Source organism: Panonychus citri, unplaced genomic scaffold (genome assembly GCF_014898815.1).
Source record: "Panonychus citri isolate SS breed McGregor unplaced genomic scaffold, ASM1489881v1 Contig00095, whole genome shotgun sequence".
Classification (NCBI taxonomy): domain Eukaryota; kingdom Metazoa; phylum Arthropoda; class Arachnida; order Trombidiformes; family Tetranychidae; genus Panonychus; species Panonychus citri.
The window spans coordinates 1634857-1654086 of record NW_026515500.1 but is presented as its reverse complement, the minus strand read 5'-3'; the positions used below and the strand labels follow the sequence as shown (position 1 = coordinate 1654086).

Here is a 19230-nt window from a genome sequence, read left to right as displayed (position 1 = left end):
ATTATCAACAATTGCTTCATTAAACTTACTTCATCTCATGGGAATAAATTAAACAGAATTCACAATTTGAATTAAGATTAATTTTCAGTCCCGATTAAAAGATTACCTTAACATTTACGAAAGCTGAATATGTTAATAGAAAAGTTAATCATAAGATTGGAAACTTAATTCAATTCACAATTCAAGGTAAGTTAACAAAATCAATTAACTGTGTCTACGTTTAATTAATATGTTTCATTTTTTTGTGAATCATCAACAATTTCCGCTTCCTTTTGATATTTTTCTCTCTCTCTCTCTCTCTCTCTACTTTTTACCAATAATTACATACCTTTGGAAGTACAATGATTTAAATGTATATTTACAACAAACAGAGAAACAAAATTAGCAATTAAAATTGGAACTTAATTGAAACCAGATTAAGATTAACAATTTACTCGCTTATGTAAATCGACCCAAGCCTTTAGCTGATTTGCATTTGTAATTGTTATTTTTGCGCAAAAATTGTAAACAAAGAGCTGAAAATGATTAAAGAAAACGCTGTTAATCATAATAAACTCAAGATGAAACATGATTATAATTAATATGATTCAATATAAATATATTATCAATTTGTATTGTGAAGGAGAGAGAGAGTATAATTTATATGGTTGAGTAAATATCTTTTTAACCAAAGAGTTAATGATGAAAAGGGATAAACATACACATTCAGGTAAATGTAAACTAGTAATTTAATTCATTAAATTGATTAAAAATATAAACATGAATCTGGATTAATCAATAGAATGGGATAAGTGAAGCTCATCATCATGATGAGCAACATCAGTAATCAGCTCAAATCCATTGAAATTTTCATGGTTGAAAAGCGTCTCGAAAATACATATAAATAAAGTAAATATATTGGTTGCTAAGGGAATGGAAAAAAACAGAAACGTTTCAATTTTTCTCCTGCACTCAGGTAATGGAAACTCAGTTAACATGATGGTTAGTTTTTTCTTATTCCTGTACTAACGTTTCCATCGTTAGCTATCATGAGCAATTCCAAGGTTACAACCGATTCTGTGTCCAACTATCCATAGAGAGAAGTTGAAACTTTTTGGTTTCTCCAGCGAGAGAGAGAGAGAGAGAGAGAGAGAGAAAATCTCAATGAAACTTTTTTTTCTCCAAAAGAAAAAAAAGTCAATCGTTATAGTGGAAAAGTCAATTTAAATACCAATAAGTAACAATTTCTCTAACAAGGACAAAGAAATCATTTACACCAAAGATCAGGATTGAACATGATGATTACTTGTTGATGGTGATGATTAACCATTGAACAGTTTGGAAGATGTGATAATAATAATAAATAACAAGGTTATGTGATGTTACCTGTTGAAACTCACCTTGGTTAATGTCTCATTGATGAGACATTTTCTTAGCTTCAGAAAATTTCAATCAAATTTAATCCAGTTGATTGTTAATATGACAAGAGCGTAAATGATTATTACAAAGTTGTATCATTGGAAAGGGTAAAAAATTGTTACACTAATTTAAAGTTGTGACTTTAATTGCGTCCCAATCAAATGTCATTACTTTTGTATAGTTACACTAAACATCATCTTAATTATCATCATAAATTACCTGTTGCTTTAATCAAATTCAACTGTTTAAGTTAATTTGCTTTTTTATTTTTTTTTCGCTCTTAATCATTGTGAACAAATTAAATTTCAAACTGATTTAGTTACGTTTTGATTACGGAAAAAGGTTGGCTTTGTGATTTAATTGTTAATCATCAATAAGACAATGAAAAGTTGACAATTTTTTGTTTGTATTTTGTTTAGAGTTGAACTTACAATGAGCAAATTGAATTTGATTAATTAATTAATTAGTTAATTTGATTTGATGGAGAGCGAGAGAGACAAAAAAAAGGAATAGGTTTTGAACCATTGAAAAGACATTGGGAAAAGAAAAGATGAAAAAAAAAGTTATTTGTTTGAATTTTTTTTCTTCTTTCAGTTAATTGTGACAATTAATTTGTGGATTATTTTTGATCAATAATATTGATAATTATTCAATTTTTTAAATATCATGTTTAAAATTAACGAAGGTCAAGGCTGACGATAATTAAGGAAAATGATTGAAGACGCAATTTGTATTATTAATTGTTGATATTTAACATTGAGTTGGTTTGAATTGTTTTGTGGGTTCAACAAATTGTTGTTGATTTGTGAGTTTTGTTTGTAAATTACAACTTTTTTTTTGTAATTGTTTGTTTAATTGTGAGCTTTTGAAACATCCTAAATTGTAAATTAAGTATAAGCGTCACATGATGAGTACTTCAATTGAATGAGACAATCAATATATTATTAATAAAGATTGTGATTAATAAAACAAAAAAAAACTTGAATATGATTTAATAATGATTGATGATTGAGTATCTCTCAATAAATGGATTGGCTTTTATGTTGATTTGTTGGTTTGTTGTTTTCTCTTGACGGTCATTTGTGTCCATCCTCATTGTTTGAAGGGGTCAAAAGTTTTCTGCTGGTGCTCATGTTGATTGTCCATCCTTCCTTTGTCCAGTCTGTGAACCAATCATCTTGTGTATTCTTCTCATCCTGTTCGATTTGTCCGCTAATTTCTTTCATCTTTTTCCTTTTCTTTGGTCATCATCATCAGCAAGTGGTCACCCCTGTAGGCCAGAAGAAGTCCATCGGTTGGACTCCTTGGAAGTGCTGTTGTTGTTGTCCATTAACTGTAGGCTGTTGAGATGATGATTGTTGCTGATTCTGTGTGATATTGGGTAACAATGAGGATCGTGAAGTTGTGAGGACCATAGGTAAGATTGAAGAGATCGATGGTGCTGATGAAGATCCATTGAAGAGGGCAGATGCTGCTGCAGCGGCTGCGGCGGCAGCAGCGGCTGATGATGAGTGTGATGAGTGGAGTTGGTGGTGATGGTGGTGGTGGTGGTGTTGCTGTTGATGATGGGATTGGTGTGGGACGAGGCCGATTCCTTCATGGCTTGTTGTTGCTCTGTTACCTGATGAGCTAAAAGGCTTACGATCAACGGAACCACTTTTACCAGTATTATTAAAATACTGATTATTATTTGAACTTCGATTTACCTGATTATTAATGTTGGCAGTATTGTTTCCGCTTCCTGATGAATTGTTTCCTCCAGAATGACCTGATTTTGAGCCTTTTTTGGATGGATTTCGACGAGCAGGAGCCACACCATTGTGCCTTTGCATGTGAGTCTTAAGATTACCCTGAAAATAAAATTGAAATAACAACGAAAACAAAGAAAACATCATAAACACCAAATTCACTAATTAAATTGGTTTTCCAATCAAATTCAATCAAAATTACCTTTTGAGAAAATGTTTTACCACAAAGAGCACATGGAAACCTATTGTCTTTACTATGGGTTCTCAGGTGGGTATGCATGTTACCCTTTTGGCTAAAACCTTTACCACAAATACCACAAAGATATGGTTTCTCTTTGGTATGGACAGAGCGGACATGAGTCTTCAGGTTACCTTTCTGAGTGAATCCTTTATCACAATAATGACAACGATAATCTCGTTCTCCAGTGTGTATCTTCATATGTGTATCAACGTTACCTTTCTGAGTGAAACTTTTCCCGCATATCTGAAAATCAATGGAATCCAAATCAACAGTCATCCATCGAGATAAATTACAATTGAACTTTTTTTTCTTGCAAAAAAAAATCTTAGTGATGGACAATAATAATCGTATTAATCGTTATCGATTATTGAATATCGATATTTTGGTTTGGCGATTTATTATCGATTTATATTAGTAAAAGAATATCGATAATTTTTCTTTTTTACTATTTCATTTTTAGTAATTTTCGATTTTATTTTTTCCTGATCTAACTTTTTCCTTCCTTTTATTTCTCTTACTTTTTCACTTGCTTTTTCTTTGGAAATTATAGATTTTATCGATGTTTATATAATATGTTCTAATAGATATTTTTGATGATAATAATACTTTTCTTTTGATATTGTCCATCACTAAACGAAATTGGAATAAGAACGAAAAAAATAATTACCCCTACCTGACATCCGAAAGGTTTCTCGCCAGTGTGAATCATCATGTGCGTCTTGAGGTTACCCTTTTGGGTAAAGAGTCGATAACAAACTGGACAAAGAAAAGTTCGTCCGCTATTTGAACTACTACCATGTTTAGATCGTTGGTCACCCGATGAGCTTGTTGAACCAGTTGAGTAGCGACGTGAGTATAGACTTGATGGACCATTGGAATGAGGTATAAGTGAGGACAAACTTGTACTGGTAAAAGGTGATGAGTGAGCAAGATGAGAGTGATGGGAATGGTGCGAGTGATGACCAATGGAATGACCAGTTGCAGCAAGAGCTGCGACTGATGAATGAGTTGGAGACGCAATCGATGGAGATGAACCTGATGGATTAAGATGATGATGGTGACCATGGTGCAATTGATGGTGAGTTGCAGATGAAGAGGATGAAGAGGAATGGTGATGATGATGATGGGAATTAGCATGATGGGAAGTGGAGGAAGTATGATGGTGATGGTGATGATGATGCGGATTATTGTGATGGGTGGCGGATGTTGGTGAGTTTGTTGATCCAGTTGAGTTATGATGATTATGGTGAGAAATTGAAGAAGAGGAATGATGAGCAATTTTTGATTCTAACATGGCCGCAGTAACCGAAGATATCGAAGCTGCTGCAGCAGCGGCAACAAGTGCGGCTTCACTGGAACCAGAACGAGTTTCATTACTATTACCACCCCCACCAACACCATCAACACCACCGCCACCGGTACCAGCATTTGTTGTACAATTACCGCTAGATGGTAAATTTGATGTACTAGCACTAGTGAGGCTTTTCAAACTTGAATTATTGGTTAGTGTATCATCACCACCCCCGCCAATGGGTAGAGCGGAATAAGTCTGGCACATGTTACATGAATTACCTTTCTTATGATTATCATGATGAGGACACTTCGTATTATTATTATTAAAATTATTATTGGTATTTGGTCCGGAGGAAGATGATGTTGAATTATTGGATTGGTGTCTATTGAGACAATTATTTGATAGATTAAGATTATCTTGATTATCTTTCTCCTTATTATTACTATTACTGTTACTATTACTATTATTATTCAATGGACTAACAAGGGAACGAGATTGACCATTCGAACCTGTGTTATTATTATTATTTGAACTTAAACATAAACCACAATGTTCACTTGGTTTATCCTTATCGGAGTGATGAGGACATTTATTGTGAACAAAACTCAATGGACTTGGTGTTGATGATGAACTGGTACCTGAGGTTGTTGTTGTTGGTGTTGAATTATGTTGGTGTTGTTGATGATTCAGTTGTGATGGTAATTGATGCCCATTGATGTTACTATTTTGTGCTTGATGTTGTTGTTGTTGTTGTTGTTGTTGTTGGTGATGATGAAGATGATGAGCGGACGCTAATAATGCTCCAGCTGAACTGTTAACACCCGAGGATCCTGATCCTCCGCCCGAGGAGGAGGATGATGATGTTACCGTTTGAGTAAACCCGGTCATCTTTTCAAGGTAAGATGATGCGGCGGCCAATTGAGAGATACCAGAGGGAAATGTATGATGAAGTTGATGAGGTGAACTTTTCTTTAAAAATAAATCGGTTATACTGGCCTGATAGCCAGGCCACTTTTGTCCTGGTCCTCCTAAAGTCGATGATCCGACCCAAGGAAAAGCTCCGTTCTGCATTATCCGAAACACCGATCAGGAAAAAGAATCGATTCCAATCCCGATTCTAAAACTTTCTCTTTGTTTATCGTCGACAGAAACGACACAATTAACAGTTGATTTAATTTAATTATCCAATTAAGTCACGTAGCCTTTTTAACTTTTCCTTTAATTAAACTATTATAATATGCGATTAACAATTAATTGTCAGTCTCTTTTTGTTTTTCAATCGATTTGTCAATCAACAGTTTAACCAATATTGACAATCGTTGGATTCTTGCTTTCGTTGGTTTTAATTGTTTGATTGATTTAATTTTGTTTCTCGGTGATTTATTTGAAGATTTTCGTGATTAGTTGTTGACTTGAGTAAGTTGATTAAAGTCTCTAGTTAATTTAATCCAATCTTTTAATTGCTATAGCAATTTTTTGCCTTGGGCAAATGTGATTTTATCAAAAGCGATTGAATTAATTTCCCAAAGAGACTAATTTTGTTAATTTAATATTAACAATTGAAACAGTGATTAACTTAATTGTTGTTTCCTTTTTTTGCAATGAGAAAACAGTTGATGACTATTTTTCGGGTTTAATTTACTTGATAACTCGAAAAATCAAGTGTAACAATTAGTTATTCAATCTAATTGTTTTTAAATTGAAACTTCTAACAATCAGCCAATTAATTAAACAATTTAATTGTTGACCACTTTGAGTGGTAATTATAATTGTGAGTAGTTTAACAATTGGTTGATAAGGTTAATCCGTTCGGTATTTGCCTTTGATTGAGAAGAAAATTAAATTGTTATCAATCAAATTAACGATTTTGATTGATTAAATTTCCGTTTAATTGTTAAGTTATAATGTCGAGATCATTTGTGTTTTTACTTCAGCACACTAATGATAACTAATAAGTTTCAATGATTAATTAAATTAACTGCTTATTATTGGTATTAAGGTGCTGAAAGTTTTGATAAAAACTGTTGATTGTAGTTTTTAATCCAACAATTTAAATTGTTATATGAGTGATTAACTTTGTTTAGGGACTATTTGTCCATGGAAACAATTAAATAACCAAGTTGTTAATTGTAACGATGATGATGATTATGATGATTAAACACAACAATTAAAAATGGCACACAAATGATTGTTGATTAATCCTTTCCTATCCTTGGTAAGACACATAACTATGTTAATCATAATCCACAATATTTGAACTAAAAACAATTAACTTAATCAACGTTGAGATAATTTCATTTAAGTTTAAAGTTCATCAATGTTCAACTTTGATTTTAACAATTTTTGAATTAATTAAAACAAATTAAACAAAGATAAACTAATCACAATTAAGAAGGAGGAAAAACAAAACAATGTTTCAGTTTGATTCAATTTTAGTGTCTTGCGACAATTTGATTTAAATTGTTGTTGTTGTTGATTCAATTATTTCACTTTTAATCAACGACTAGAAGGACATTGATTTAATATGACTGTTGATTTGATGGCCTTCAAATTGTTCATCGGATTATCTGATTAATCCATTGAGGATAAACCATTTTATTGGAATGACTTGTTTTCCATCATCAGTAACTGAGTAGGTAGAAAACATTTTGTTAATTGTTGATAAAAGTTTCGCGTTGATCATCACCACTTTATAACTGAATTAACTTTAATTGTTTTCCATTGGCTAACTGTTACCATAATTAACATTTAGATAAGCCATATTTTTGGGTTAATCTTTTCTTCAGGCTTTCATCTCACTGATTATTTCTTTCTCTCTCTCTCTCACCTTGACGATTATTATGATTATAGTTGATTGTTTTTTAATTTAGATTAAGCTAGTTGATGATTAAGATAATGGTTATGTTGAAAATGATGATGATGATTAAATGATGAAAAGGAGAGGTGAGTTAATTGATGAAACTTTTTTCCAACGTTGTTGATGTTAATCTCTTTGCGGTTACAAACTAGTGATAACTTAATTTTCAATTCTTTTACCGTACAATTAACGGGTAACAATTAGAGATGGATTAACAATCAACGATATTGTTAGTGGCAATAATTTCCAAGATTGAATCTGTTTGCAGCAAAAAAAAAATAAATTAGTAATTAGAAAACAGCTAATGGATTAGACGAAGTCTTAATTAAAAGTCTATATTTCAATGATCATTCATCAAATTATTAGATTAATGAGAGATTAAAGTTATAATAATTTTCTTACGATTTGGTTAACCAGAAACAGATTAGATTAAGATTCAAGTTATTAATCAACAAAAAACAACAAAAAAACTCCAGACACATTAAAGGGTCAATTGAATAACAGGTATTCAAGTAACACCAATTTAGATTAATGTTGATAAACAATATTAAATGTTATCAGAATTCATTTGTATTGTTTTCAAGGGTTATCAATATAATCTGAACATCATAGATTCATCATAATCAATATCAAATTCACTAATCAAGAACTACTGATCCCACACCCTGTAAGAGTTAAACGAGATGTAAGATTAATTAGGAGTTAAATTAGATTTAAGCTCTTAATCCAATACTAGTTTAACTGGTTTCATAATCATAATCATCTCTCTCTCTCTCTCTCTCTCTCTCTCTCTCTCTCTCTCTCTCTCTCTAATCTCCCAATATTTTATTATCATCCCTTTATAATCAATTTCCAGTCTTATCTTATTTAGTTTTTACTAATATTTAAAATCCTTTTTGTCATATACCAAGAAAACACTAGTAACTGATATTATTTTTGAACTTTTCGAGTGAGAATCGCAAAGGTCCAAACTTTGAGAATCGATAAGATGTTCTAACAAGTTTCGTTTGTTTTTTCCTTTTTTTTGTATCAGTATTGCATTTCCTCTTCCTCTTCCTTGCAAACCATAATCATCGTCATCACAATTGAACGATAATTGCTCATGACAATTTAGATTTATATTAATATGTATGTTAATGTTATCAGAAATTTATAGTGATTTAATTTTTGTTACTTAATTATTTTTAATACACAAAATTAAGGTTATAATAAAAGTAAGAAAAATGTCATTAAATAATAAGATGATGAAAAAAAAGTGATTATCAAATTGACCTGAATAAAACATAATCGTTATAAAGTCCAACCTAATCAAAACCCTGCCCAAGGGTATTATTTTAATTATATTAAATCTATTGGTAAGAAAGAGTTATCATCTTCATCCTCATCATCATTATTATTATTATTTTCATCATCATCATCATCTTAAATCATGTTTATAAAACTATCATTATTTAGATGGGTTAATAAGAATCAGCTGAAAAGTTTCAAAAACTTTTCAACTTGATTTCGCCAGTTTCTCAAATTATATCATGATAAATGAACAAATTGAAACACCAAATGATGAAAAAAAGGCTGATCTGGGTTAAGAGTATGTATCTGGTTAGTTAATTAGAATCCGTATTAATACAAGTATTACAAGTGTAACAACAATTAATCAAGACGCAGAATTAGAGTTAATCAAAATCAATCAACCTCAAAATGTTTGATTATTAATATAAAAGATTAACACTAAGCTGATATAATAGCAGTGTTTTCCCAATGATTAGAGAGAAATTGTAACAATCAATTATCAAAATGCAACAATAAAAAAAATTAAGATTCTAAGATAATCACCATTAATCAGGTAATAGATTACCTTATTAATAATTCATCTTGCTCCTGAGACAATAGTGATTAATTGTTAACGTAACCATAAATGATGACCACTATCACTATCATCTTTAGGATAGTCTTTAATTTGAATTAATTTCAAGTGTAATGATCAAATTAATTATCATTGAAATTGTTACCAGCAATTTATGTATAAAAGTTCAAGCTATAAAATTGAATGAAAAATGACATTGGACAAACATTGTCAGTAGCCTAAGGGTAATGTCATATATGTGAACAGGAAATAAGATCCTTAATCATTATCAATTATACTGATAACATGATAATCTATGTGATTTTTTATCTTCATCCTCTAAAAGCATCTTCCTTAATCATAATCATCATCATTTCTTTTTCACGGTTATCCTCATCTTCATCCGTTCATCCAGTCTCTCTCTCTCTCTCTCTCTCTCTCTCTCTCAAACTTAAATATTTAATTATCTTCAATTAATCAAACATCAATTAACGTGCTAATTATTTTTTGCGTTGATAAACAAGAAAAGGGTTAAAATGGTTGATTGTCAATCAACAAAATTATGGGTTAGAAAAATGAAATGATTGTGAGAGTCCATGAGAAATGACCAGTTAACCTTGGCCTTGACAATTTTATCAATGACCATTAATCTAGAATCATAATCATGAGAAAGGAAATTAACTCAACATTTAACCAGTAACAATCAAGAATTGAGGTAAAAAACTGTTTTATTCAATCTAATTGTGAATTTGGTGTAGATTTCATTTATCGAATTGAACAACAATTAAAATTAATTGTTAGTTGTTAACATGATAAAAGATTCACAATTATTTTTACAGATTCATAATTCAAGAATGTTGATATTAATTAAAGGAGAGAATTAATTTATCCCATGAATCTAATATGAAGAAAAGAAAAACAAAAATTGAGTTAATTGTTGTTTCTATTGTTTCTGATTGATTAACTTTGATCAAAAAGAATTAATTTACTCGGAAAAAAATTAAATCAGCCTGATTGATCCTTATTATTATCAAGGCGTGATCATGAAATATACATGATATATTTTATTAAAACCTTAATTAGGACCAATTGAATCAGGAACCCAAACAATTTAAGCCTACGTTTTGGTTTGAGCGTTTCAATATAATTCAAAAATTAATCAGATATTTAATAAAACACAATTAAAACCAAAAACAAAAACAACAAGATAAGTTTATTAATAATAATCAAGTTAATTGTTTATATTGTTGGTGTTAAATGAGGTTGTACTTAAAACTCAATGAACTCAGCTAATTAACTACAAAGAAATGATGATTTAAGCAGCAATCACGAAAAAAATCATGTTAATCATGACGATGATAATGATGATGGAAATTAAAAAAAAAGTTATAGAAATTAAAATAATAATTTGATAATAATTACAGGTAATTAATGGTCATTCATTGAAATTATGTTAAAATCAAAGTAAATTAGTATTTTGACCAACTAATTTTACATCTAATCAGCTACTTGACCAGCATAAACTTATATTAATAAAAGTCAACGGTCAACAATCATAACTGGTTAAATATTAGATAGCAATTAACATCTAATCATTTTTTGCATTTCTCAATCAAATTAATTCAACAGTTTAAATTAAATGCTGCCAACTGATGGAAACATTTTATAACATCAACTGAGGAGTGGAGGTGGAGGAGGTAACGAAGATGTGTACCTGTGGTGAAGGTATAGAGGGTGGTGGATAGAATCATTTTCTGGGTGTAAGAAAAAAAATCTCTTTGATTCCTGATTCAGCATTTCAGCTGAATCATACCCACCCTTTCTTGACACTCCTTACATGAGAGTGAGAGAGAGAGAGAGAAAAGTTCTCAGTTGAAACTTTTTTCCTTCTTCGCTGATAAGTTACCTTTAAAAAAATCAATCTTTTTAATCCAATGGTATGAAATTAATGGTTGATAAGTTTCTACCTTTTATTTATTTTTTCCAGATTAATGGTAATTCATTAAATTCATTGAAATGAAAATCAGATAATGTGATAATTATGAGAATCAATCTTAATCAGTATTGATAATAATCTAAAGACCTGTAGATTTGTTATAATATTGAACATTTACTCTGTTCATGTTTAACTCATTTCAAGATTCAAGTTCAAGTGTTGTAATCACCATGTAGATGATACTTTGAATCCCCCACCCTGTAAACTTCCCGCTAAGAGATGAACCGAAATTTCTTAAAATTCAATTTTTTTCCTTTTTTCTGTATTCGATTGATAATCCAAACGATAATAACTGATTCTTGCAATGCACACAAATGAACATTCAAATAAGTCACTCAATGATAATCTCAATGTTTGCATTTAATTGCAATTTAATCTTAATCATCTTCATATCAGAATAGGAGTTACGATTAACTAGATGATTAATCTTCAAGTGAGTTTGCTCAATATTATACAATTTGTAACTAATAATGTAACTCGTTACATTGGTCATTGATCTCGTTCTCAAATTGAAATTACCATGTTAGAATGGATAACAATTTAAACCGATTTGACTGATAATTGTTGGGATGATTAAAGGTGATTAATACAATAGATACACGTTTGATTAAACTTGCTTTCAGCCAATCGTTAATCAGTGCGATTAAAGATTTACCTTTTAATATAATCAAACCTTAAATTCAATCAAGTTGAAAACCTGATTAATATGTTACAAGACAAATCCGTTTATCCTTTATGAATTTAGTATATGTTTACCAATGATTAATTGTCACAATCAATTTAAGTTGAATCAATTGCAATATATATTTAACTTATTTGTCTATACAGAGTATGTAGTAATATATTGATATTTGCAATGAAATTAACTGATTGCTATTACTATTAATATGATTAAGTGGTTAGTATTGTAACAAGAATGGATATCAAAACTTAATCATCTTCAAAGGGATCAAAGGGTGTAACTGGTTAAAGGTAGATTAAGGATGATAATTATCATAATCTTCATCCTTTAACCATCATCTTGAAAAGTTAATTGTTTAACTCAATCTCTTTCTCATCATAAAGAATAATATTAAAAATCCTTTTCTCTCTCTCTCATCATTATCGTCCTCATCCTCTCTCATCATCTATATATCTTCATCATCTTGCAGTAATTTTCAAGGTAACAGGAGGGAGGAAAACTAATCAGTCTCATCTTATTTTGTTGTCAGAATCATTATATCATAATAATAATCATGTTATTCCAGAAAAGTTCATTAACCATGCAGCTTTCATTTCATTTTTCCAACATTGGAACACATGAAACAAAAACTGTTTAAATCTAATTTGGTTGAGGAATAATAATTCAAACTAATCATCATTCACTCATTGATTAAATCATTTCAATGAATTCATATTTTATTTTTACAAGTGTGAAAAATAGGAATCAATTAATAGTAATTAAATTAACCTTTTCTTTTATTTCTTGATCTCATGTAACTAATGAGGATGATTAACAAAAACAACAACATAATATAAAAAAAGGGTACAAAATGAATCAATGAACTATTTACCAAATAACCATCATCTTCATCATCATCTTATCATCTTACTTCATCTTCCTAGGCTGAATATCTTATATCTTAAAGGCATTTTATCATCATGATGATCAACTGATTTATGCACTTTTCATGCTTTAATCATGGTTCCAAAGTATTAAGAAAATTGTTCATCAAAATACCCAAAGGCTTTTTTTTCCTGGTAATATATTACTTATTCATTCATTCAGTTCTGAATAAAATTATATTCCTGATTGCCAACAATTTATCATAAACTCAACGTTTTTTTTGTTTATCTTGTTGTTTAAAATTAATTTTCATCGTCATAATCAAGCTCAGCTACAATTTAAACCATATCCATAAGTAACCTTGGTTTACCTATGGACTTTTTAATCAGAAAGAAACACAGACCTGATCATTTATTTAATCAATGATTAACTTTAATTTATTCTCATCAACTTAAATAACCGGTAACAATTAGTTGATTTATCTCAACGATCAAGGTATTTATACATTTTCTCGTTGTAATGTTAACAAGTATAACAATGTAACTTATCAACTCTTGACATAATCTAATATTTTGATCAACAAGTTTCATGAACCTTTACTTAATTGTGATTGATTAATTTTTTTCCTCGTTCTATCTCATCTGATTATATCAATTAATCGTATAGCCAATGGAGTTGTGTATTGATTTGTGACTTTTTATAAAAATTATTCAATTGACTTCAATTAATGGTTACATTTGAATTCTCAGCGGTAAAATATCCCCAATGTCCATTAACTTTTAGTTTATTATTACAAATGATTAGAATTGTAATTAATCAATTTAACTTTTGTGAGTGTGAGATAATGTTAACTAATTACAATTTTTACCGTAATTATCTTCATGAAGATGGAGAAGATAAATTCTGATTATAATGATGGTACAAAGTGTCAACATGCAAACAAAATTAATACTTTCTGATAGTGTTGATTGTGGCCTAGCAAGGGAGAGAGAGAGAAACGCAAAATCAAATTCAATTATTAAATAAAAAAGTGATTGATTTAATTGCTTTAAATCACTGAATTACCAATTCATTTGGATAGTATTTTAAAATGATAATCATTCAGTTGGAAGCAAAAAAGTAATTTAGCTAATTAGTTGCTATTAGTAACTAAATCAATCTACAAATTAACCCAAAAGATTTTGTGTTAGGATCAAGTTAATCAACAATAATTTAAAGTTTACAATTTGCAACTGAAAATCATTTAATTAAGTCAATTATAAATAATAATAAAGTTAATTATTGAATATTAACCAAAATTTCATCAATGATTCAATTCATTAATGGTTTAAGTTAAGGAAAAAAGGGGGAAAAATTAACTAATCATTTCGAGTTAGCGTTTACAATTTAGTAACGGTCTGATTATCTGATTAATTAACTGATTTCCTTATTGATTTGTTTCCGATCATCATAATCATCATCGTAAACTGATTGTAATTAACCTGCTAGAAAACGACTTGTTAACTAATTGTTTCGTTTACTTAATTTTAATAAATTTCAATCATATTGCTAATCGTTGAATTACTTTGAGATTAATTTAACTTTCTCATTAACAATATCCCGTAGTGAAAAGTTAATTTAAAAAGACGAAGAAAAAAAAACTTTCGTTGATTAACATTTAAAACTTTAATCATTATGATCTTAGGATTTGAAGGTGGAAAAGGTTATCTTAATTTTCATGTTAATCAACAAATTATTCATGATTAAAGTTATACCTTAATCAACATCAATTTTTCAATCTATTTCCAGGTCTAGACTTTTTTTACCTTCTACCTGGATAATCAAAGTTAATTGTTTATTAATCATCGATATCGATTACAACCTTTACTTTTATTAGATTTGGGTTTGAGGTTCACCTTGATTAATTGTTATTTCGCTGACGATTTTAAATTGATAATCAATAAGCTAGAACGAAAAATATCATTTCTAATTCTTGATTATCTTCAATATTGATTGAGTTTAATTTCAAGCAATTAACTTTTGTATGTTGAAAGGGTTAAACAATTAATTAATTGAGAGATTGAGAGAAAGTTTTTAAGTTAAACAATTAAGATAATCAGATAATTATCATGCATATCAGATGTCATGATTTAGTGATGATAACAATTAGCCCTAATTATAATCAATCAAAGATCAGAGCTTAACCATTAACATTGAAAAGTTAATTGTTAATTATGAGCTATTTAATTTCCACAAACATGATTCTCAGGTTTTAACTTAAATATGTTTTTTTACCTGTTATTTTATTATTTTAATTGTGAACAATTAAGTAATCATTGTAATAATAATAATATTTCTTAATCATTTAATTTAGCCTCAAGATGAGTTTTAATTTAGTTTAAAATCAGTTAATCATAATCTCAATCGTACATAAATTGTTTGATTGTTATTATTATCATGATTTAATGTCTAAACTGTTGTTTGTCCCAATGATTACAATTGAAATTAATTTTAATGGTTTGTAATGATTGTTTCAATTATTGATATTTAATTATAATCATTATTTCAAGACAACACTTTAGGATTCAGGTGATTTAAAATGATTTAATTAATAAATTATTGGCAATCAAGAATAATAAATGCCAACTAAATGATTGTTTGTAATTAAAAAGCAATGAAAAAGTATCAATAACATTTAATTAACGCAATTAAATTTAATTCCCGATTTTCCAGCGATCATTTCAAGCGTAAAAATTTAAATTAAACATTGAAAACAAGTTTCAAACAATTTAAATGAATCAAATCTAAATCAAAGAACAATCAACAATTAACAGAATTGAAAGGAAAATGAATATGTATGTATATCGATTTCAATAAGACTATAATGATTATCATCTTAGATCATGAACAATTTTAATCAATAACAATTAAGACAATACTTTATCTCATGTGAGTTAAGTATAATCATGATTCATGTTGAAATCGTAAATTAATCATTAACATTTGAGTGTATTCATGAGTCTGTTAATTAACCAGAATGAAAATTAACAAAAGTCACAATTGAATCCGTTTCTTAAATCAACAGTGATTAAACTGATAACAATAGAAACTTTTTTCTGTATATTGTTACATGATTAACATTCATCTCATTTAGATACAATGTAATACAAAATAATGAAAAAAAAACTCCCAAGACAATTAAGGTTATATAACATTTTTTTTGGCAACGAAACTAATCAACTCAAGTTTAACTTTTCCAGTTTATTAACGTTGATTGTCAATCTAATTGTTCTGACAATCAATTGATTAACAATCAAGACAAGAAAAGTTAATAAGAAAACATAGATTATGTTATTTAAGAATAAAAAAGGAGAAATGGATTAGTTAATTGTTGTCGTAATCAAATGGATTATCATGAGAGTTAAATACATACTGTATACTTAATATAATAGATACATAATGGGAATTGATAAGAAAATTTAATTTAATTTAATTAAACGTCATAATTGTTGATTATGACGTTTAATCAGGTGAGGAAAAAGGTTTCATTGATTAAATTTGTTGTTCTTTCACAATTAAATCAGCGAATCTTGTGTTTGCATACATTATGATTAACTAATTTCTTCGTTTGCAGAATTTTTCCAATTAATTATTTCTCTTACTGTTAATGAAAATTAACTTAATTCCTATTCAGTAGTATTCACATAGGAACGAGATGAAGAGAAAAGATTCCAACAAATTTACATAGGTGATAAAAGAAAACAACAAACATGAAAAATTGAAACAATGTAACAAATAATTGAAAACAATTCTTTTGGGTATTACTCTGAACAATGAATAATCGTTGTATCAGATAACATGGTAAAAGAATAAAAATTTTCCACAGAACGATATAAGTATTGATACATTGTTCGTTCTTGATATAGTTTCTTCCTAGTTTCATCTTGGAGCTCAATTTTTTTTCTTCTGTTTTTATTTCGTTTGCTAAGGTTCGTTGGCGTAGTGATAAAAATCATTAGAATGAAACATTTGTTGGATTATTTTTTTCTATTCGTTTTTTTCTTCTTCTTTTCTTTTTGTTTCTATCATGAAGGTTCAGGTGAGAGTGAGTAGATGAGATTATTAAGAGAGAAAATTTTATTATCCTTTCTCTCAATGGGAGCACAAGAAGGAAAAGAAAAAGAAGAGAGAAAAGTTCTGTCTGATCAAATTTCGTTCTTAGCTTGTTTTTTCCATTCCACTAGACGATAAATTGAGAGAGGGAGAGAACGAGTGAGTGAGTGAGTGAGAAAGAGAAAGAAACAAGAGAAAAGTCTGTTAATAGAATGAATCAAGACGCATGTTCGACGTTATTTCTTTATCATGTTTTCTCCATTATTTCGAATAATCGATAGAACTTGACAGACTACGCAAGACTTACAACTCGTGACCTTAGAACGATGTTGGTAACTATTTCACATTCTGAGTTCTCCCATCTTTCTACTTTTCTTTCTTTTTCTCTATGTCGTCTTCTCAATCATCATCATCATCATCTTTTTTTACAATGTATATACATTGTATATACATTGTATAATCTACCTTTGGAAAATCATGGCGCAATACTTATCTTCCCGTCTCTTCATTACTCTGTCTTCTCTCTGTCTTCAATTTTTTATTTCTCTCTTTCTCTCTCTCTCTCTCTCTCTCTTTATCAATCGTTTTCTATCATAACCTCTTCCAAAAGTTTTATCAACTTCCGGGTATGCTTTTTGCTTCATCAATTTATGTAACTTTTTTTCTTCTCTTCTTAGTCTCCTAATCATCATATTCGTCCTCATCCACTATTTTTTCTCTCTCTCTCTCAATCTCTTTCTCTCTGATCAGCTACCTGTCACTCTAAATGCTCAGTATTAACTCCCAGGAAAGTGGATTAGCATTTAGAATTTTTTTTTCGTTCTTTTTTCTTTCTGTTCACTTCGTTCACTTTGGAGCGAGAAAAATCCAGACATTTCAACTCTACAAGAACAAAGTTGAATGATATTATTCAGTATATACGATAAACATGGAGGGGGAAGATTATTATTATTTTTTTTCTGATACAAAGTAACAATTTTATCAAATGTTGTATTTGTAATGAGAAGGTGAAAGAGTTGAAGTGAATTAATTCAATACTCTCATGATATTGATCATGTTTACTGATCAATTAAATTAAATATATGAAAGTGAATGAGAGAGAGAGAGAGAGAAACAAAAATTGTAACATTAAATGTAATACAAAATAATTATAAATTGTATTAACTTGTTGATTGTAAATGATTGACAATTTATACAAAGAGAAAGCAATCAATGATTAGAAACAGATAATTAGTATTAATAATTTTGTTTCAATTATTATCTGGATTAAACAAGACTAACGCTCTCAACGATTTTATACAAACCATTTAACTACATTCATCTTGAGATTAAGATAATTTTGAATATCATTTGTATCAAGCAAACAGAGGAAACTATTAAAACTGATTAATCTCTAAGAAGAAAAAAAAATAACAATCTTACCTTTTGGACTGGAAGATAATCTCCTCGATTATTGGATGAGGTAAGAAAAGGGTTTCCATTGATCCATTGGAATCCCTTTCCAAAAAAAAGGGTTAATATTAAATCCACAAAATGAAAGTTGTCATTAACTGGTTTTCTTTTTTTCTCTCTCTTCTCTCTTCTAAATCACAAGGAGTCTTAAATTTCAACTTTTCTATTTAAAACAAAAAAGAAAAAAATAAAATAAAGAAAGAAAAGAATATAAAATGTTCTCCAATTGTCCGATGATGGCGGAGAAGAAAAAATGTTTTACTTTTCAACGTGGAACTTGATCACTGAGAGAAATTAATTGTTTAAACAATTTAATTAGAATAATAACAATTAATTGATAGAAAATAAAAGAAAAGAAAAAAGAAAACAAAATAAATGGTTAATAATAAAAAGTGAAGATGAAACGATTGAGAGAAAGAGTTAAAATGAGAGAAGAAGAGAAAGAGAAAAATTCTCTTAGCTACAAAAGAACGAAAATCTGTAAGCCGAGAAAAAGAAAAGAACAAAATCGGCTCACCTTTTTTCTTTTCTCTTCTTCTTCTTATAACAACAAGAGAATAAAAATTCACAAGCCGAACTTTTTTTTCCTCTTTCTGGCTGATAAACTTTATCTCTTGAGATCAAATTTTTCCAATACTTTTGTTAACCATTTAGGAGCAGAGTTCCATCTGTGTTCAGCTTAACCAACTAAATAGAAACGAAATTTGGTCATGTGAGCCGTCGATAGATGGAGTTAGTTTATAGAGAAAAGTTCAGCTGGTGA

General features: G+C 29.2%; 1 protein-coding gene across 4 annotated transcripts; it reads right to left on the bottom strand.

Moving 5' to 3' along the window:
- Positions 1–1181: 1181 nt before the first annotated feature.
- Positions 1182–18920, bottom strand: LOC128388133 (probable serine/threonine-protein kinase DDB_G0282963). 4 transcript variants are annotated; one of them, XM_053347496.1, is made up of 5 exons: positions 18438–18920; positions 4055–7796; positions 3349–3630; positions 3105–3248; positions 1182–3019 (listed from the first exon to the last, which is right to left on the bottom strand). In XM_053347496.1, exons 2-5 carry the CDS (start codon positions 5750–5752, stop codon positions 2663–2665), a joined length of 2481 nt encoding a protein of 826 aa, XP_053203471.1. In that variant the 5' UTR covers positions 5753–7796; positions 18438–18920; the 3' UTR covers positions 1182–2662. The 4 variants fall into 4 exon arrangements, with proteins under 4 accessions (XP_053203471.1, XP_053203468.1, XP_053203469.1 ...); XM_053347493.1 differs by having other exon boundaries at positions 1182–3248; XM_053347494.1 differs by lacking the exon at positions 18438–18920 and adding an exon at positions 7941–8217 and having other exon boundaries at positions 1182–3248.
- Between the last annotated feature and the right edge of the window lie 310 nt (positions 18921–19230).